The sequence below is a fragment of the Centrocercus urophasianus genome, unplaced genomic scaffold, assembly GCF_019232065.1.
Source record: "Centrocercus urophasianus isolate 14NV4802_14NV808 unplaced genomic scaffold, USGS_Curo_1.0 seq_31, whole genome shotgun sequence".
Classification (NCBI taxonomy): Eukaryota; Metazoa; Chordata; class Aves; order Galliformes; family Phasianidae; genus Centrocercus; species Centrocercus urophasianus.
The window spans coordinates 7,812,526-7,835,108 of NW_024884878.1; the positions used below are offsets into that span (position 1 = coordinate 7,812,526).

The 22,583-nt window shown below is 38.5% G+C and overlaps 1 protein-coding gene across 1 annotated transcript in view; it reads left to right on the forward strand.

Annotated features, from left to right (window-relative positions):
- The window catches only part of DTWD2 (DTW domain containing 2), a 65,042-nt gene that overhangs the window by 2,847 nt on the left and 39,612 nt on the right, over positions 1-22,583 (forward strand). Inside the window, exons 2-3 of the mRNA XM_042829395.1 lie at positions 12,086-12,176; positions 16,694-16,788. Coding sequence (XP_042685329.1) covers positions 12,086-12,176; positions 16,694-16,788 — 186 coding nt within the window. The remainder of the gene's footprint in view (positions 1-12,085; positions 12,177-16,693; positions 16,789-22,583) is intronic.

Here is a 22,583-nt window from a genome sequence, read left to right on the forward strand (position 1 = left end):
GAATTTCACTGGAGATATGAAACATCTCTTGAAATAGAAAAGGTATTTACTTTTGCAGAAAGCAAGCTCTGGCAAATCCCAGAGCTGCTTATAGCATTCGATTGCTGCTGACATTTGTCCTTTCGGTCCTTTGACTGGTGTCAATTGAGATTCATTTTCTGTTCCACCGTCTTCTCCCTTCCCTCCCTGGACTAATCAACTTTCATTTCTGCAAAACTGAGCTCTCCTGTCACGTCAGATGCGTAGCTTAAACCTTACTTTATTCTTGAGTTTCTTAAACCTTACTTTATTCTTGAGTTGATAGGCCTACAATCTCTTTTTTCTTTTTATTTTTTTTAATTTTTATTTTCCTCTCTCTTTCCTAAGAATGAATTATCAGGATAATCTCACTCGTTCCATCTGTAGGTTTCTTTTTTTTTTGCCTGCCTTTCACTTCTGCACTTCTCCTTCAGTTTAAGGAAGGTGATGTTGCTCTCTTTTCTCCTTTCAGTGACTGTAATTCTGTATTTAATTCCATCATCTGTCCTCTCCTTGCAGTGCACTGGTTTGTCACTTCCTAATTTTTAAAGTCAAATAATGTCTGCATTATATTCAGTTTTCCCTTGCCCATTTTATAGCTTTAGCTTGGATCATACGTTTGCATGACTCTGCTGACATGTTTTTTGTCATATTCTGTGATGTTTTTTGCTTGGAACAAATCATCCTTCCTGGATGTCAGCCTGGTACTTGGCTGTGTTGTTACTGCAAGTATAACTTACCTTTGGCTTTGACTTCTTTTTCCTCTGTCTTTCTTTATATCATTTGTGAAATATACCAATTATGTCCATAATTTCTGTCAAGTTTCTTTTTAAGTTATTTTACCCAGTTTCTAAAGCTATTAACTGTCACAACTGTCTGTAACAGGTTTTGATTCACTTGTCTTCTCGTGAGCATCCAGAAATAGATGAAGTCCTGTGTTTTGTGGCTTTTCTGAGTCATCAGTAATAGACTGTACATGATTTATACTCTGAAGTTGAATGTTATAGTAGGAAAATGAGATATTTATTTCAGATGGTAGCCTTTCAGCAGTGCTTTGAATGCATGCTAAAATGGCAGCTAAGGCTGGATTCTTTTCCTGACCTAGTAAATTTTTTATCAAAGATATTTCAGAAGAAATATCAGAACTTCGAAGTTTTATTTAGGTATCTAAAAAAAAAACGTTTTTAAGCCTTCAGTAGTGGGGCACTACTGAAGGAGTGGTAGAAGACTGATGCTATGATGATGCCCACTGTTACAGTGGTTACCAGCTTGACATAACATTTATGGACATTAAAGTTTAAAAGACTGTAAAGCTTAACATTGAACTATATTTGTCAATGAATGCTTAGTACACAAGCTTTTTTTCTTCTTTTTTTTTTTTTTCAGACCTGAGAAAACTTATTGCCTTCTTAGTTGGTTTTAAATAAAGTCGGTAAACAAGCTGATGTAAAAAATTTCATTGAAGAAAGAAATATTAGAATAGAAAAACTGATATGATGAACTTTTATATTGAAAAGTAGTTAGGCTCAGTATAACTGCAGCCAAGGAGCTCTAAAACATTTGTTATTTGGTTGACCATCAGAGAAACTTGTTTTTTTGTCTTTGAGTACTTCTTGCTTGGGTGACAGGGAAGACTGTTAGTAACTGCTTTCAGATCTTAGAGATTGGATGGATGATGAGAGTTAGCCTCAATAGCAGGAGAATAGTAGCAAAAGTGAGACATCTCGCAGCAGAGGCATCTGGTGGAAGCTGCAGTGTTTGATGCTGTAGATATTTGCAAGTAGATATTCTCTGGATAATGGGTATCTGTAGCTTCGCAGACTGAGTTCCAGTGCTTCTTCTAAGAATGGCTGGATTGACATACTAGAGGGAAGGGATGCCATCTGCAGCCTGGGCAGGCTTGAGAGGTGGACCTCAAGAAGCTGAGCAGGGCCAAGTGCAAGGTCCTGCACCTGGATGGGGGCACAGATACAGGTTGGGTGGAGAATAGCTTGAGCGCAGCTCTGATGAGAAGGATTTGAGAGTGTCAGTTGATGAAAGACTCAGCATGAGCCGGCAGTGTGCACTTGTGGACAAGAAGGCCGAGAACCATATCCTGGGTTACATCAAGAGAAGAGTGACCAGGAGGTTGAGGGAGGTGATTCAGCCCTTCTGCTCTGCTCTTGTGAGATCCCACCTGCAATATTGAGTCCAGCTGTAGGGCCCCAACACATGAAGGACATGGAGCTGGGAGCTGGTCAGACAAGGGCCATGAAGATGGTCAGAGGGCTGGACCTCCTCCTCTACAAGAACAGACTGAAGGAGCTGGGTCTCTTCAGCGTGGAGAAGAGAAGACTCCAAGGAGATCTTGTAGCATCCTGCCAGTACCTGCAGGGGCTTACAGGAAAGCTGAGGGGCTTTTTATAAGGACATGTAGAGACAGGATGAATGGAAATGGTTTTAAGTAGGAAGAAGGTAGATTTAGATTAGATATTTAGGAAGAAATTCTTTCCTGTGAAGGTGGTGAGATACTGGAACAAGTTGCCCAGTGAGGCTGTGGATGCCCCTTCCTTGGAAGCAGGGAAGGATTTAAGGCCAGGCTGGATGGGGCTGTGAGCAACCTGCAGGAAGTGTCCCTGCCTACAGCAGGGAGTTGGAACTAGGTGATCTTAAAGGTCACTTCCAACCCAAACCATTCCATCATTATGTCCATAACTCCTAGGAAATCGTAAATCAGGAATGGCACTTTATGAACAAGAGTGCTCAAAATGGGTAGGTTGGTATTTCTTGTGGCATTGCTTGTGTGGTGCAGCAGTGGTGGTCCTCTTCAGCTTTGTAATGTGTGAAATTTTGTTTTCTTGGTACTTAAGTACACTTAGGTATTTTGAGAATAGTCCCATGAAGTTTTTCCTCAGTGTTTAATAGAACTTGATTTAGAAGCTTGATGAATGGGAGTTTTCGTTAGGTGGAGGTTTTAGCCTGTAAAATCATTACAGTTGACTGGTGTTTTGCTATTTCTAATGTAAATGCATGTTAATTGTATTCAGTAATAGGGAATTTCTTCATTAAAATGCCAAAGAGATGAGCAATTAAATCCAGATGTGCCGTTTCTCTTGGGGACTTGCATATAACTTCTTTTGAACTTTGAGTCTGAGTGTGTGAAGTTGATTTGAAAACATTAATATATGAAGAATAAGCAGCCAACGCAGCATGGGTAAATATCTATGTAGGCCAGTCTGAAAGTAATGCCTTGTGTTTATATCCATGGAAACTGCAACAGCAACAAAGAGTGCAGTAATATTGTTTGACAGAGCAGCTACAAAACATTATTTTTCAGCACAATTAGAGTCACCACCGTTAGCTGGGGATTCTTGTTGGCAAAATTTAACAGAAGATTGATGGTAAAGTTCAACCTCTACTGCCACACCACCACCTCCCCAGTTAGGTTAGTTATTCTTGCCTGAAGATTGTGCATCACTTGGTCTGTATGTATTTATTTGCATCTAAGTATAAATAGATATTATTATTGTAACTATCACTCTTTTTTCCTACGCCTTTTCTTTATCTTAGTAAACAGTTTTTATCTCAACCTAAGAGTACTACTTTGTCTTTTCTCTGATTATCTCCCATCTCAGTTGTGTGTTGTTTAGCTACCTGCTGGGTTAAACCACAACAAGGAACCACTCTGCAACAAAAAGCAGGACGCCTAGATGGTCAGCAGCTTGACTGGGAGCCAGCAGTGTTCCAACAGGATTGTAGACATGAACTTCATCATGAAATTAACTCACGGTGATGGTGGTGTAGTGCTGGAGCAGTCTGTTTGGTGTAATATAGCCATAAAGCTTCAGTCCGTGGAAGTGCTTGGTTCAGCTTGCTTAGGGCGTTAGGAATTACTCCTGCTTTGGGTGGGAAGCCAGGGCAGATGACGTTCAGAAGGTCCCTGCAGTCTGAGTTACTTGGAGTCTGTTTATAGCTTTGTACAGTTGTGCTCTGTGTGAGCTCACACCTGCGGCCTCTCAGAACGGGCATTGCTAATTTTCTCAGCATAAAATCACACTGTTACAGTGCAAATTGTTCCTGCCAGTGTTTCCATGAAGTACCTGGCTGCTGTCTTCTTGTTAGCTTTTCTGAGCACACTTGCTAAACCAACTACGTTAATTATACAAGCTGTGTTTCCAAATTGTGGAAGAAAGGTTAGTTTTTGTGTTGGACTTCTAGCTGTTTTAATCAGAATGGAATATTATTGGATATGCTTTGATTCTATAATAAAGTACTTCAAAGCAAATGTTTAATTGGCTGTGTACCTTAAAAACAGCATCTCAAGTATCCCTGAAAGCTTAAGAGTAACTTCATGATGTCTAATAGAAATAAAATGCCAAGTATTCAGCAAAAAAAGCCAACACATCGTATTGATGAAATCTAATAACTGTTCACTTTTTAGTAACAGGTGTATTATCTTAAAATACATTATTTGTTGTATGACACCGGGAAACTGGCTTTTTAAAATAACATTTATGAAGGAGATTGTGGATTCAAAACTGAAGTGAAAGTTCACCAGAGCTGCCTGCTATTTACAAAAGGGACACTAGAGTGTAGCATTGCATTTGCAGTGCTCCTGCAGCTCTGAGCCGTCGGTAGGCGCTGAGCAGGACGTTCATCTGCCCCACACTGCCTTTTTCATGTCGTATTAGGACTCTGAGTTGTTCTCAAGCTCTCTGACAACAAAGCTCAGTTTTTCTACCATCTGTAACTGAAGTGAATAGTTATGCCGAAATTGAAGATTTTGTTTAATATTTAACCATCTCCTAGCTATTAACTGTATTTTTTTTTCAAGCTCATGTTCACTTACAGGTAGATTGCAGAGAATGGTGGGTTTTCTTTCTAATGTGAATATTTACTATTTAAAGACGTAATTTTGCTTGTTAGAAGGCATCCACTTTTCTTTTTGTGCTATCTGTAGGTCGGCACAGGCTTTCTGTTATGTGTTCATTTGTTTTACTTAAATAGATTATAATTTGATTTCATTGGTTTTCTAGTTATTTGTGAGAGGAAAAATGCTTACATTCATAGTTCTGTGTGAGTAGAAGAATCAGGTGATGAGGTACGGCATTGTGGAGTGCATTGGGAAATATAAACACTTAGCTCTTCTTTTAATTGATGTCCAAATGATGTGTGTGTTCTGAGTCTGCTTTCACTTTAAGTCAGTGGCAGAATTCACCCCTGAGGTTACTTGGTGTGAGAGTGACCATGTAACTCTGCTTTTACGTCTGCTTTGTTTCAAGCTAGGATTCAGGCATAGTTTGCTGTCTACAAACAGAGTAAATAAATGCCAAAAGGGTCTGTCCTTACTGTCTGTCCCTAAAATATTGTATTAAATAAGGTGGTGTTACATAGGTGGACCTGAATTTCAAATCTGGAAATAGCTGTCACATATGTGGTTAAATTACTATAAAAGTCAGTTGTGTTTATCACATGGTCTGATGCTTTTGGAACAAGAGAATGTTGTAGAACTACCCTAGGAAAACTGACTGTGGAAGAAAGCTGAAAATCTGCATGAAAGACTTGGAAAAACCAGAAACACTTGCTAGAAGTGTTTACTCTTGCATAGATTCCTGCAGGGTTTCACATAATGAGAAGTTGCAATAATCTCTTTTTAGTCAAAAAAGCAACCACGAAATAACAGTAGGTGAAGCTTTTCAGTAATTTAACTTCACATAGCATAGCAGGTTTAATGAGCTTCAGCTTTGCAGTGCTGGAGGCAGCTGAAATCTTGCATAGAATTGCAGAATTGTTTGTGTTGGGACTCTAAAGGTCATCCAGTCCAACTCCTCTGCACTGAGCAGGGACACCCCCAGCTCAGTCATGGTGCTCAGAGGCTGGTCCAGCCTAACCATGAGTGTCTCCAGGGATGGAGCATCTGCCACCTCTCTGGGCAATCTGTTCCACTGGTTCACTGCCCTTATCATAAAAAAACTATTTTCTTATATCCTTTCTTCTCAGGTTGCACTGAAAGTAGTGCATCCTATTTATTTCCATGGAAACTACAACAGATGCAAAGAGTACAATAACAGTGTTTGATGGAGCGAATTCTCAGCTACAAAATGTGATTTTTCCACACAGTCACCACCGTTAGTTTTGCATTTTTTCCTGTTAGGAACAAGAGCCTCTCTTGTAAACATCTGCACCAGCAGAGGTGACCCACTGGTGCTGTCACCACTGCTGAAACACTCCCCCAACTGCCTTACTGTGCTCACATCCACTGTTTGTTCTCTATAAATGCTCAGCAAGCGTTAATGAATGGCAGTGGGTGCCTTTTTTTGCACACTGAGGAATTCAAACACCTTTGCTTCATAGGCACATCCATGTCACATGCAACCTTGTCAGACTGCCCCTCTGCTGCCATCTGTTGCATGGCAAAAAAATGTAATGGGATATTGTCAGTGAGGTTCAACCTCTATTGCCATACCGCCAACGTTATGTTGGCCTCTGATGTGTTGGGTCAACATAATAAAATAGGAGACATTACTTTCAGATAAGCCCTTGTACATAGTCAGAAATCAATATATCTTGGGTTGATCCAACCAAAGACCCGCATTAGAATCAGTGCCACCAAAAAAAGGAAAGTGCCTGTATCTGAAAACTCTGGATGGTGCATTAAACTGTTTCCAAAATGGGAACGCAAAAAGCTTATTAAAAAAAGAAGAAAAAAAGATTTTCAAGTGGAGGTTCTTAAAATTGTCATCTCAAACCCTCCTTTAATTTCTCTGCTCTGATTTTTTAATTGAAGATGCACAGACTCTGAACTTTGTACATGCACGATTTTGCAATCTCCAGCTGTGTGGTATTAACCACTTTTCCTAGAGACGTGTACGTGAAAAAGGAGGGAAGCACTGAGCATTTATTTCACTGAAACTGAAGCTGTTGTCTTTTCTACTTAGCTGCAACGGCATTATATACTAGGCAGTTCTGCTTTAACCTGGCCATTCGTTACCTTAATTTCTTCACTAGAACTGAACATAAAAAAACGATCTGAAAGACATGTACAGCAGCAGGTCAAGAAGCCACTAAGCTATAAAACAGTACAGAGAAGTGAAGCTGGTTGTAACACAAAGTACCTGCTGTTTGATTTCCTTGCCTAAGGACACCAAGCTGAAAAATCTGGCTTGAGTGGCACTGCTACTGCCAGACTCAACTGGCATATGATCTGACTTCTTTTTACTTTTATAATATGCACAGGGTAAAATCTCTGTCCATGAAGCTCTTTGATAAGTGTTTTTATTGATCAGACTTTTTCATGTACCAGCGTGGCACTGCATTTATACAGTGTTATCACAGAGAAGAAACCCTGGCATTTAAAAATTGTACTTCTTCCTTCTTTTTTAGTGAAGAGTTGACCCTGATATTGCAGTAGGGCCCCTGGCAGTGGAAAGTAACACCAGGGCTAGATGCCATTTACCTGCACTCGACTGAGCTATGGGAACAAACATATTTATGTCCCTCTTCTCTTGGACCAGATGTGCTTGTCTCTGCTTTTGGGAGTTGAACTCTCCCATTTTCAGCCTCCAAAAATGGAATGTGAACTCTCCTACCCACGTTCGGTATCCTTTTGTTTCTAGTTGTTGTTCACAGAGCTCACTAGAGGCGTCTCTGCTTCCCCCATCCTGTAAATGCTTTTGCTTTCATTAGTTCACATAATCACCTAGAAATGTGAGATACCATCACTGTCCTCAGTCTTTGTTGCATTATGCTTTTCAAACACTGTAAGCTGTAGAAACCTGCTGCCCTGTCACCTGTGTCTCAGTTGCCACCCTTTTCACTTGGGTGAAGCCCAGTGTGTGGCAGAGGCATGGTTGCTTGGCCACTCAGCAATTGAGTGGAAATCAAAAGTTAGCCAGTTGGAAGATACGCTTTCTGTTTCTCTTGTATCTTCCTCTTGTTTCTGTTCGCAGTGTATTTCATAGCCTCACTCCAATCAGCAGCGTTTACGTCTGTGTTGTAATTTTGGTGGAGCCAGCGGAAGGGAAAGCAGCCTAAAAGAGGTGCCAGATGGCAGATGTTTGGGTTTCAGTCTGTGCAAACTCCCACCGTCCTGGCTGGGAAAGGAGAGGAGGACTGGCAGACCTGTAGCTGTTGTGAATTTGTCCTTGCATTCTTGGCACAGATGAAGATTAGTCCCAAGAGAACCACTGCACTCACTGCTGGAAGCATGAGGATACATCATGGATGCACACTCTGTGCTGGTTGTCTGTGTGTGACGTGTGCTAAGACAGCTCTCACCCTCATGTTTTTCTCTTGCAGTAAATTCTTCCTTAGTATTTCTTCTTATGAATTCAGGAATGATGTTCCACAGGCAGAACGTTGAAAAATAAAAACAAAAACAAAGTACTGTAATCCTCCAGATAAGAAACCTCACAGGCACTCCACTCACAGCAACCATCTTAGTGGTAATTGAAGGGTTTCTTTCTACTTACCTTCCTTGAAGTACTGAATTGTGTTAAAACTGAATTGTGGAAAGCCTAAATCAAAGGTATTTTTCAGTACTGCCTTCACAAATTGTCAACTACAGATACAAGTCAACAGCATGCACAGTTACCTTGACTTTTAACATGTGACCACTTAATCAATCAAGTGTAATGAACAACATTACAGCTGAAGACCAGCTGTATATTTGCTACTCCTCAGGTAAGCCTTGAAGAAGACTTTGAAGACCGTGTTGAAAGCCACTGAAACATGGAGATGAGGCACACGTTTGGTGACACTGATTTGTGGGCAGTGGTGGTTAATGATTGCACTAGATGTTCTTAGAAGTCTTTCCCAACCATAATGATGCTATGATTCTGTGATATTCACTTCTAGACTACCACTGCCCAGAAACTGGTCATCACAATGTGCAGCCCGTTGTCTTGTTTCAGTTTTTGCTGGGAAAACAGACCACATTATTTTGGAGCAGAACATCATAATTTAGATGTAAAGAATGAAAGGAAAGCAGTGAGAGCACAGTGCATGATTTTTTGTTGTATATGAAGACAGAGAATAATTTTTTGAGTCCTGCCAGTATGTCTGGTTGCTTTGTCATGAGTTTTTAAACGGGAAATGCTGAAAAACAGGTAGAAAGATGTTGGACAGCTTTGAGCTATAGTGAAATTGCTTACAGGTGAATATTACCATAAAAATTGTTCTCCTTCGAATTCCTCTTCCTACCCCTGGGCTTTTCTATAATATTCTCAATACTGCTGTTTTGCCTGGAGTCTGGTGCAGATTGCTTTCATTTCCAGAAATGGATGAAAACTTATAGTTGTCATTAACTGAGTCTCCTGGTGCTCTGCCCCTGCTCTTCTGTAACATCAGTGCCATACATTGCACACGACAGAGCACATGCTTTCAACAGAAAAAAAGCACAAAAAGCCTTTTCAGCCTGGGTGGCCTTTCTGAGAGTGAAGGCAGCTTTTGTGGTAGTGGGACGGGACTTCTCCTGTTCAGAACTGTTTCCTAAATGATTACTGGTATAAACTCATAACATACATTTCGTGTAGGGATAAAGTGCGTGTTGTATTTTTTATTTTTTTTGTCTCGGCACAATAACCATTACATGCCAAGGTGAGAGTACAGAAATAAGTCTTTGTGCTCCTAGGATGGGGTTGTAAAAGTACCCTACATTCAACATAATTGGGCGCCTAATTGAGTACTTAAAAGTAATGTATATGCACATGTATGCCATTAAGTTATATTGGAAAGTATTCTGTTTGTAATTGTGTGTGCTCTGTTCCCTACAAATCAAAGTATAGTTCATTCTGTGATGATTTAGAACCTTTTTTACAACATTAATAATGCTAAAAAACAACCCATGAAGAACATGAGCCAGCCACGGAAAATACAAAGAACATACACCAGAAAAAGGGAAACTTGGAGACTTGAAAACAAGTAAATTATATCTGTCCAACTTTGTAATAGTAAATGCCCTGAGGTCAGAAACCATCAGAAACTGTTTCTGCCTGCTAATAAAAGCTAGGGAACAATGCAGCTCTTTGTATCAGAGTTGCCAGTTGACTATTTTGGTACCTTTATGTAGTAGATTTTCACATCCTAATCTCTCCTCAAAAGAAAATACAGTCGTGGGGAGAATTCTTTTGCTAATGGAACCAGGCATGGGGTGGTTTCGTTTCAGTAATGAGGAGAAGCTAAGGGATCTCACTTTGTGGGAAACGAGTAAATATGTTGATCAAAAGAGGATGAGCTTTTATTTAGCGCCCTGGGTGCAGGCATCAAAAAGCCCGTGGGAGTGTCTGCTGCCTCCAGGTTGTTAAGAAACTGTTTGCAGATGTGTTTGTTTAAATTATCTACATGAGAAGATTAAAATTTGGAAGAAAGGCACTGTCACAGTATTGGAGATCCTCTGATCTCGTCAGATCTGGAAGCCGGGTTGGTTTCCTGTGGCTCAGAGTGAAGGCCATTGCTAGACCCCACTGAATGCTGAAGTTGGTGAGCTCTTCATTTTTGTTTCAATGCCTTTAGTAATTAACTGATACCCCAGAATGTTCCTCATATATGGAGGCGTGTCAAGAGGAAAATGCCAGTTCTAGAAATGGAATGGAAAGAAAGAAGGCAGGTTTTTGGAGCATTGTATTGGAAGAGCATATGGGAATAATTCCATTTTGTCATTTTTTTTTTTTTTTTGTTCATGAACTTTTTAGTATAAATATTTTAATATAATTTCTTTGATCAATAGCAATTTCTTCCCCTCCTCCGTCATGCTCAGTTCAGATTTTGGCTATTGTTAGATAACTTTTAACTGGTTCCCCTTGGCAAGGGAAAGTAATCTTTCTATGGCAGCAGTTAGGGCTAGAAAGAGGCAGGGATCTTAAATTAATGCAACCTGCTAGCTGTTAAAGGCCAATTTATCCACTGTTATTGCCTTTTTTACTGCGTTGCCGTTTACAGGTAAGAGCTAATGTTTTATTTTAAGATGGTCTGAGTAAAGAACAGTTATGCTGGCTTAGATCACTTAGCTTGCTTAGTGGAGTGCTCTTGTGGGCAAGCATTGCAGTGTCAATGGGGCTGGCCATGGGCTTGACCTGGACCTGAGAATTAACTTCAACACAGCACATCTGCTGCAGTGGCTTCTTACGTTGTCTCGTGTGTGATCAACACAAAAACTGCTAACGACAAAAATCAGGAGGAGGCTGCAGGTAGAGGTGTGCTTGGAGTTGCTTGGATTCAGCTGAAAATCCCAACTTTATTTTCTTCATCTTGGAGGGTTTGTTTTGCAGGCAAAGTGAATTGTGAGTAATGATAATCATATCAGCGTTAAGGAAGTCCATTGTTTTTCCAGTAATTGCTCTGTGTATGCTGTAACAACTTCAGTGATTCTGTGCAGCTTTAAGCTTAATTCTTCGCTTCTGTTTATTCCTGACTATTCAGCATATTAGTTTAATGCCAAATATATGTAGGCTAATTTATTTGAATACGATTCTCCCGTTAAAAATTTTAACGATGCATGCAATGCACCAAAAAACATCAAATAGTTGTGCTAGTTTTTCAGACTTCAATTAGACTTCAACTTGAAATGCATGGTGCTGTTTGTTTTCATACTTCTTGTCTGCTGTGTGTTTCAGAAAGAATGAAATGATAAAAACTTGATATACAGCGTATTTGGGGTTTGTTGTGAGTATACCCTAAAATATTATATTATACTATGAATAGTCCTTCAACTGTATTAATTATGTACTCTGTTACAGCATTCTGTCTAACTTGAAACAGTAACTTGGTATAAAATGCAGTAACAAGTTCATATAATTGGGGTATGGTTGCTCCTCCTGAAGGTGATGAAAGGGTTATGAAAGTGCTTTAATGCTAACCAGACCACAGAAGATGTCTGAACAACGTTTTCAAAATTCAGTTTGAAAAAAACCTTCTTTTCTTTCTGTTTTAAAAGCAGCAGAGATCTCAGAATTTTTTATCATGTTTCAACGTACTGTTTCATGAGGAGGGAGTCCTTAGTGGCCCTTTTGGGGCAGGGTAAGGGTTGGTGCAATATATTTATGTCACTGCTGATTAATTTTATTGTTTTCCCCTCTGTTCTGTCGTGTAGCCGCCCTCAGAAGGTGTGTTTGTGTCCATTCCTGCCGATACATCCACTGAAAATCTCCACCTGCTTGTATATAATTCAGCATCCTGCAGAGGTGAGTAAAGATGCAAGAGTTCAGCTACTATCTTAGCGCAGCAAATGGTCTACAAGAGGAAGCAATCACGTTTTTAACACAGTAATTTTTCCTTTAAAATCAGAGAGCTGAGGTACCAGTTCATCCCAATTACGGTGACTTCTGAAAACATGCTTGACTTCTGTGGTTTTCACATACACAAGACATCTTTCTTCATTTGGATAATCCCATTAAATTTGGAGGTCTGCTTGGTGTGGCACAAACTGTTTCAGGAGGGAATCTTGATACAACACAGAATTATTCTCTTACAAATATGAATTAAGCAATGCATCTTGGTAGTGACTCGAAGTATTTAGATAATGGAAATCTATAGTTTAGTTTCAAAATAATCTGTTTCTGTGATTTTTTGTTTTTGTTTTGTTTTGTTTTGTTTCACTTACTGAAGTGAAGCACATGAAAGAGCTACTGAAGGAACAGCTTTCTTTGCAGTTTGCATTGTTTCCTGGTAAAGGTACTTTTGCTTTTCAGAGACTCTGAGTAGCTTTAAAGTGTGTCCTGGACTGGACTTTATATACAATGCATCCTTTTATGATTTTGCCCATTTCATGCCTTCAGGGGTTTAATGGGCTCTTGATTTTTGATTTAGCTATTAGAGGCGTTTATACTGATGTTTATTTTCTGTTAATAATGCAGTATTGTGCTGGATCACAAGTTTTGGAAAAAAAGAAGTAGCAAAATGTACCAGAGAGCCATGAACTGATATTTGAATTGTGTTGAATGTATTGTGCTGAAAAGTACTAGAACAAGTTTACATGGTCTTTCTAGACCTCCTGATCATCCATCTGACATGCTATCTTTCTTTAGTTAGGTTTAATTAGCAGCTTTCTGTTATGATAGGGTGCAACTGTTGCACAGGTATATGTTCATGGAAACAAGTGGTTAGAGCAGTACTATCCAAATAGTGAAGACATCAGAGCAGAAAAGATTAACTACCTGGCTGTAGAAGGGAACTTGGCTTGTAGGAGGCAAATCCAAACAAAAGCTGAAAAGCTAAGAAAATGGCTTATGATGACTTTATTTGATCACAAGTGATTCTTTTGATATGAGAATGGCAGAGGCATACTTGCTAAAGGGTAGCTTCCTTGTGCTGTAGCTGCTTCTAATCAAAACTCAGTCAGACTTCGAGGCAGATAAACCTTTTGAATGTAGTAACAGCATCTGATCCTTCAGGCTGCCATGCCATTATAGAAGCACGTTTCAGAAGTATCATTAAACTAACCAAACAGAGAATGTATTTCTCCTGCTGTGCATCAGTGATGACTTTCATCCTCCACCTGTTTTGTTATTTATTGGGTTTTGCAGTTTCCAGTGCAGTAAGTAGACCACCAACTGTGGAGTGATTATTGCATTGTGACTTATATTTGGGCAGGAGGGTAAAGCATGAAAGTGAGAGCAGGATTTCCTGCTCCTCCACTGTCCTTCAATCCAGAAGGCATGCTGTTGGATACATTCACACAAATGTTAGGTGCTGTGAAAGAGAGTAGTCTCCTAATGCAAGGAGCAAGGATTGTAACTTATAACACATTAGTCTCCTAATGTGGCAGCAAGGATTCCCTAAGATCCCAGGTTATGAATCTTACCATCCAGCATTCATCTTTGCATAATAGATCCATAGATTAATTCAAATTTGATTTGTGAAGATAATTCAGCGTTGCATGTCTAGATGCAAATGTTTTTGGAATAGTGTTAGTGCACTACTGTTAATAATGAGAGTAATTCAAAAATAAAATAGATACAAACCAGGGATCCTAACCCTCTCAGCAGGAATAGTGGAGCAGTGAAGAGCATATTTGCCTAGTATGATTTCTGCTATTTTCTTCTTTCCACATACACGTGAATATAATAAATACAAATAGGTAAACTGCTTTTCTCATCTTTTTTCTCTCCCATGCCTTCATTTGCAGTCCTGACGGTCAGTGGCATGGTCAGGTGTGTACAAACTGCTGTGCAGCTTTTTCTTACCTCTGCCTTATTGTCCATGGAGTGATCTGCAGTGGAGCAGAGGCCACTGAATACTTTCTGGAGCTTGGGTGGTGGTTATAACAGGGCCCTTAGACTACTGCTTAGGTTGTTCTGTTTCTCTGCCTTCTTTCTTTCCAGAATTGTAAGAATTTTCATTTTTCTGCACCTGTGAAGAAAACGTGTATTTAGTGAGCTTGTATATGAATCTAATAACATTCTTTATTGAATGGTAAGAATAAAATACAATTTGCTAATTGTTTTACAAGTTCAGGAGAAAATGAAGTGTATTAACTGCTTCGAATAAATGTTTTTATTAGTTAAAATTTCATGGTAGAACGACCCTGCGGTGTTACCAAAAAATTTCATGAATTCCCATAAAAGGAAAAAAAGCAATCTAAAAGCAACTTCTTCAAACCTATTTGTATAGATATACTTCAGTTGTTAAATAATGATTAGGCAAAGAATTGTGCATTAAATTTATGATGCTGAGAAGAACAAAGGAGACAATAACTATTCTCTTTCAAAGCAGAAAATAGAAAATAGCTGATATGCTAACAGGCTGTATATGAAATAGCTAAATACAGGCATTTTTGTGATGTGAATTCTAAACAAATGGAACGTATTTTAGAGGTAGTTTTGTTTAGCTGTTCTTAAGCTCCTTTTCGCTAACAATTCTTTCCAGTTTTGACTTCTGTATTATATCTTCTTGTAAACATAGATTGGTTTTTAGATTAGAAATCTGCAACTTTTTCCCTGTTGGTAAGAGAATGCATTTATTTGGTGAAAGGTAATTCTGAAACAACACAACATTGAAGAGAATGATTGAATGGCTTTCCCATGACTGATAAGCTTCTAAAATGTTTGCTTTTTAGAAATAAAGAATTAATTTTCTTCCAGTTCTTTCTTGCTGCTTTTAACATTTGTATGAATCAGGGTGTTTGTGTTCTTGTACTGCCAATGGTGACTTATTCAGCTTTGTCAAGATAGTAATCGATGGTAGTTTGAAGGATATTTCTCAACCACTTTTCTTGCACTTCATTCACCAGATACTTTGATCTTCATCTGTCCCTAGGACACATCATACTGCTGCAGCAGTGCAAAGTGGTGGTGCTTATAGTAAGACAACTTACTCCTGTAACTCTGTGGTGGTTTATTTGTACTTCACAGAATCAGTAGGTATGGAGCAGAAGAAGCAAAATTAGTGAAGGTTTTAAGCAACAGTGATGTAAAGATTCACAGAACTAATTTGAGAGCATTTTGATGATGTAAGGGCTATAGGTGGTTGCACGTTGGTACTTGTGGAGAGTAAGAGCCACAGAAATCATGAGCTGAACTAGTCAGGGCTATTACTTGTTTGCAAATACTGAACTGTTGACATATGACTCATATATATATATAAATGGATCAACTCCCCAGCTTTTTATTAATTAATCGCATGGCTTAGGGACTGAACTTTGGATTTTCAGTGGCTGAATTGTAAGACATTGAAATTGAGAATACATTAAGTGTTTTGGGTTTTTGTAATCCTAATGCAGACTCTAGTGTCTAGACTTCTGCTAGGTTCAGCTAATGTGCATCTTTATTTCTCTTGTTACAAAAAAAAACCCCTGAAACTTATTTTCATCTTCCAGTTTTCAGTGTTGCTTCCATTAAATTCAAGATAAACCTTTGTTCCCTCTTCTTTGCCAGGAAACACAAATTGACACATTCTCTCTACTCTTAACATTTACTGAAGATGTCCTAAAAATTCTAGCTCAATCTGCAATGCTTCTTGTCTAGATAACAATGAGTTACATTGTGTATGAAAACAAATTTCTCTGTTTAGTATGTGGATGGTTTGGTCCACCTGTCAGTTCTTCCCTCTTCCCTCTGTCTTGTGAAGCAGGCATTCCTTAGTCCAGCACAGCTCTCTTGCATGCTCTTTGAGATCTGGAGAGCCTCTGCTCCCCTCCCAGCCATGGCAATCTTCTTCTTATCTGCAACAAAGATGTAGGCAGATGCCTGCTCTGCACAGCCCGAATGGCAGGAGGTAGAGCACTCACAGCAGCTTCAGTGTTGTGCTACTATGCTATTGTGAACTGGTAACAGAGTGGAGGTATTTGTTTTACACCATTTTGACACACCCATTGCTCATCTTTTTTTGCGTTTGTCTGTGAAAACGAAGCCCTCCCCTTGTTTTCCAGTGCAGAGAAATTAATGCTCCAACCTGTTACTTTGATGTTAATGCTGTTTTTTGCCTACATTTTGTTATTATTCCATGTATGGTTGTTTTTTTTTTTTTTTTTGTACTGATAACCTAGCCCAAACTCTTGCTAATGGTCATAGTTAGGACAAAATTAAATTCCTTGCTCTTGGTAAAAGCAATATGTATGAAACTGATTTGTGTGTGTGTGTGTGTTACTTTACTGTTGGTTGTTCTCTGTGTGTAGTCAAAGATCTTGAAAGTAGATGGCAATATTAACAGTTCACAGAAGCCCTCCTTGATTTTACTCAAAAGTGACTTTTCTTTTTTACAGGAAAGTCGGGTTTTAAGGACAGTGCCTTTGCTAACAGCTTGTCTCCCTCCAGACAAATGTAAAATTTTGGTTGGTCGGCGTTTTAGTGAAGACAGGTGAGCAGGACTGCTTATGCATTTTTCTGGGTTGCTTTAAATTACGAAGGTATTTCTTCCAGTATCTTTATTAATAGCAAGCAGTGTTCTTAATTTTTGTTTCTAGTCTATACATTCACTTTTGGTGACTTTGATTCCCAGTAAAATAAGCCAGTAAAATTTGGTGTGATGGCCTGAAACATTTCATATATCTTCCTCTACTTTGTAGCTTTTACTGTCTCAGTATTTGTCAAGATTCGGTAGTGCAACACTTTCTCTCTCATAATGGGCTACTTTCCTTCCTTTTTCAGTTTTCTCTTTATGTGTACCATGTCACCAGTATTTCAAGTAGTAAGATGGCTTCTTCTTTCCTTGCTCTTTCAGTAAACTACAGTGCACTGAGTTTGTCAGGTCACTTCCTTCAGCTATGGTGCTCCTGGTTCAAGCCTACACTCTGCTACTCTTAGAAATCTTTTTGCAATTAATTTCTGACCTGTTACTTGTGTTTCTTTCCATATTTACTTTGTTTGACAAACCACTTGATGTCATTCAAATACAAGTAACATTTTGTACTAATGTGTGTGACACTGTATTTAAGAAGGCAGCCCAGAGGTGAAAGCTTCTTAGAGAATGTATTTTCTTCAAATGCTTTTCCTTTTCTCTTATAATTAATTGCATGAAATCATAGCTCTCAGATCTTTTTTTTTTTTTTTTTTTTTTCTTTTTTCTTTTTAGTACTCTGAGATTTTGGACAATATTGGTCTCCTAGGTAATGTCTTTCATCTTCATTAGATGGAGCTAAATCTTAGAAACCAGTTCTTGGAACAAATGCTAATGACATTTTACTACGTACATTTTAATAAATGCAAACAAAAATCATGAATACTGATGAAGGAAATTAATTCTAAAATGGAGTTTAATCTTTGGAGAAAACTTCTTGTAGAGTTCACTGAACAAAAACATCAGAAGGTGATTCAGAATGCTGCTCCCATGCCTTTGTGCTGCCCGTATAGTAAGTAAAGTACGTTAGAAATATATTAATTTTCTATTAGTCTTCCATGATAATAACAATAATAATTATCTAAGAAGTTCCAGGCCACAGGGAGATTGTTCTCTCTTCCCATTAAACCTGAAAATGAAGCAGCTTTTCATACTGTTGTGTGCAGAGTGGAACACCATCAATGCAGTCTTGTTTCTAGTGAATATACTTAGAATTTTTTTTAGAAGTGATGATTACAGTTTTAAAGCTTCTTCAGGCTTGAATACTGAGATTTCCCTGACATAAAGGATCCTATTTAGGTCAGAATCACTTGTGAACATCTCAACCACCGGATAGTTTAAATAGATTCAGAATTATATTGTCCCTGTGAGAAGGATGCTTTCTGCCACAAGACATTATAAAGATGGTGATTGAAATAAGTTTTCTTGAGATTAATTTGCATTTTGCAGATTTAATCTACAGTACTTCAAGGCTGTAAACCATTAGGAAGAATCTGCAGCATGCCTGCTTTGTGAGTGTGAGACTGCAGAAATTTGGAATGCTCATTCATTGAGTGCTTAGAATCACAGAATTGATGATGTCGGATTAAAGATACCCAGTCCAACTCCCCAGCAATGAGCAGCCACAGCTCCATCAGGTGCTCAGAACCCAGTCCAACCTGACCGTCTCCAAGGACGGGGCATCCACTTCTTCCTTAAATCCAATCCAAATCTCCTCTCTTGTAGTTTGAAACCATTTCCCCTAGTTCTATCGTGGCAGATGCTGCTAAAGAATCAGTCTTGTTCTTTCTTATAACTTTCCCTTTAGATACTGAAAGGCCACTATAACATCTCCCTGGAGCCTTCTCCCTGTTGAACAGCCCCAGTTCTCAGCCTGTCCTCATAGAATTTTATTCTCTTCATCCTGGGAAGCATATTCCATTTTTACAACATGCCATTTCTGCAGTTCTTTTGTTTTTCTTAGCTCTCTATTCAACTTTTCATTGTTTTATTCTATATTCCTTACTTTTAAGCAGCACTAGTTGCTGGAATATCTGGCAAAAATGTTGTTTCAATGTAGTTTTGTACTTGTTAGCATCCTGTCAGGCTTCTTTCCCTGCTGTGGTGTGTGCTAGGAGTATGCATCTGCAGATATAGGTAGAAACTTCTCAGTGTTTACAGTGAATGAGGAGGGCTGTACTGATTCCTTTGCTAACAGGACTCTTAAAAAGTCAAAATATGAGCTGAACTGCTGCTGTCTATGGCATATTAAGCTAAACAGGTTTTTTTCTTTTTTTTTTTTTCCCTCTACATAACATCCATGCTTTGTAAGTAACTTGTTAGTTGCTATTTAAGCTCCTTAATCACCCTTGCCCGACATGGATGTACACTTTGTTATTTTGAGTGAGGAAGAAAAATCATAAATGTATGCCTACTGGTTAAAGCCTTCCATTTGCTTCTTTTGAAGTTCTGCTTTGATTCTTACATTGTCTGCAGCTTCCACCAGAAATGTGTAGGTTGGAAGGGAATAGAAACAATTAAGTCTGAGTGCACTGGTCTTGCATGTAAACAGAGCCTACGGATAGAGGAATAATAAGAAGTGCACGTTGATGTACAAGTAGTCTTCCTCTCTTTCAAAAGGTCAAGCATATTCCATGGAAACTGAAGTTTTCGCTATGACATGGCCAAGTAACATTCAGTGAAACACAAGAAGTTGATAGTCAGGGTTGGTCAGACCTGCCAAAACAGCATGGAGAACTCTGCTTAATTTCTACATTGCCAGTAATTTCAGTTATGATTATTCATTTCTGTTACAAGACTTTAGATTCATATTGTTATTGCTGCAAAACACATGCATATGTGAATCAGTTATAATGTGGACAAAATGCATTTTACTAATACATTTGACAAGGGACTGTTCTAACTCCCTGTACCTTAGGTTTTCAAATCTCATTGAATCTGTGAATTGAAAGCGTGGAAGTTAATTTATATTAATATCTCAATGTCTTATTCTGTGTTTATAAAATAAATGGATTTTTAACAGTTTGTAGTAATTGTAATGTAACTTAATCACTCGTATTGGGAATGTTAGGAAGATGTTTATATGACTTTTTAACTGTTGTATCCATTTTACTTTGCATATTTCCTGCTTGGAAGGACTGCTTATCTCATAGTTGTAAGCTGCTCTTTGCTTCCCATCTTTTTTTCACAGAATAGTGTATTTTCTTACTGACTTGACACGTGTCATTCGTGTAGTTCTTCTTTTGGCTCGTCGGTATTCAAATTTACACTACATATCCATAACCATAGAATCACGGAAAACCATAGTATGGCTTAGGTTGGAAGAGACCTTAAAGCTCATCTAGTTCCAATCCCACTGCTGTTGGTAAGGTTGTCAGCCACTAGATCAGACTGCCCAAGGGCCCCATCCAGCCTGGCCTTGAACACCTGTAGGTCCAACAGCTGTTCTGAGTGACCTGTTTCAGTGCCTCACCACCCTTTGAATAAAGAATTTCTGCATAATGTCTAACCTAAATCTCCTCTCTTTTAGTTTAAAGCCATTGTGCCTTGTCCTGACATGATTGGACTACGTAAAAAATTGATCTTCCTCCTGCTCCCTTCATCTACAGGAAGGGTGCAATGAGGCCTTTTCTTTTCCAAGCCAAAGAAGCCCAGCTTCCTCAATCTTTCTTGATTGCAGAGCTGCTTCATCCCTCTGATCATCTGCATGGCCCTCCTCAGGGCCCACTCCAACATCTCCATGTCTTCATTACGTCTTGTGTCCCACTCCAACAGTTTATGTGTTTCTGTGCTGAGGGCATTATAGTTATGTAACTACACTGTGGTTTCCAGCTGCGGTGTATTTCCCATGCTGCATTCTTTGGTGTAGAGGTTCTTCAGTTGGGCTATTGGCCACGTTACCTCCTTGGAGGAGTCCTCCCATGTGCAAGCTTCCATGCAAACTGTGCAACCTTCTCCTCTGCCTTTCTTGGCTGGTTCATGTTAGAAATAAAAGATGTTTGTAGTTTTTTATTTGTGTTTCGATTCTTTAAGTTTTCTAGCAGCACAAATCCAGCACAAATCCCATTCTACTATCATTGCATCTGATTCTCTTACAAAACTCCTACTATTTTCACTAGCTACTACCTATCCAAATCCTTCATATTTGACTCTACCATTTATAGACAATTACTTACTTGGTGGTATCTCAAATTCTTCAGTACTTCATAGGGTCAATTTCTGGTTTATAGTGCTTCATCAAAGACTATTTTTATTGTGTTTATATATCTGTTTTAATATTTCTCCTTACTGAAGTTATATATAATCTTTCAAACTTAATATTCTTTCAGATTTCTGCATGCTTCAAAATTCCTCTGAGTACTGCTAAGCAGTTTGTTCCTTTCTGCTATTACTCAGTCCTCAGATGGTTTCCAGTTTATCAGTGTTCAAGATGGCGATGATCAGTTTGATCAGTCTCAAAGTTAGTTTTCAGTTCTCCATTTGTACAACTGACTTCTTAGACCATGATAGAATTTATTTTCTTTGCTCATCTTATTTTCTTCAGTTCCGCTAGTTCCAGTTAACAATTGGAATTTTCATTTGAATCAGCCCTGTGCATTTTGCAACCAACATTGTCACCACTCTTGTTTTATTTCTCAAAACAGGCTGACGTTTCTCCATTTATTTTACAGTTTTTTTTCCTCAATAATGATACACTGTAATAGTGTGGCTTTTATTCATGATTTTTTTTGGCTTTCCTCTGTTCTACAAAAGTTACTTGTTTTGCCCCTCCCTTTTTTTCTAGCTACGATCTTTCATGTAGTAGCACTGTAGCATCTGATTTTTTTTTTTGCCCTAGAATCATCTTCTCTTTTACCCTTTCTTCACATATTTATTTTCATTTTAGTATATCTTCTTTGTTTTTAATATTTTTGCACTATTTACTTTCCATTCCTGTATTACCACATTGGCTTCAAAATTCTGTTCTCTGGTTTTCTGTGTTGATTTCACAGGTGATTGTCTCTTTCCTCTGCATCTGATTTTCTCTGATTATCTATAGTCGTGTCTTACCCAAATATGGAAACCTTGCAAATCTCTTTTCAAATACAGAGGTCATAATTTTCTGACATGTTCTGGTGACTGCTAAGCTTGAGATTAAAATTCTTGTCTTGACTTTCATGTGTTGCAATTATTATAGCATGCTTTTCTTTGACCTTGGCAAGTATAAGTCTTTTCCCATGAAGGCCTATTGAAAATCCTACAGACCAACTGTTTTCTCAGCTTATTGAACTACTTTGTCTTGATTGTTTGACAAGTCAGGATGCTATCTCCTGTTGTCAGACTGAAAACAAGCTTGTTGCTTTTACAGCTTTTCTTTGTCTGATGTCCTGTCATCTCATTCACTCTTGAGATTTGTCCTTATACCTCTTTTTACCCAAAGACGTCAGTTTCCTTTTGATTATCTTTCAGATTTTGCCATAAATCTATTTAGACTTGTTTTAATTTTCCTGGAAACAATTGCAGAGGTAATTATCTTGGGCTTCATCTGTCTTAAAAAATCTATTTGCCATAAATTTTGTGATGTGCATATAAAATCGTATCAAGCTCCTGATGAAGTATTTGATGTTTCTGATCTCTATTATTATCATAGGTTTCTTACTTCTTTCTTTAATCCATTTTGCATCAGGTTTATTAATCCTTCAATAGGGGGTTAGCTCACTTCAGTTTTGTTTTTACAGTTTCTCTGAGGTCCAGTCTCGAAAGGTAAGAGTTTTCATTGCTTGACTACTGCAAATTATTCCTTAAGAGTTTATATCTGCAGCTTGTGAATGCAATTG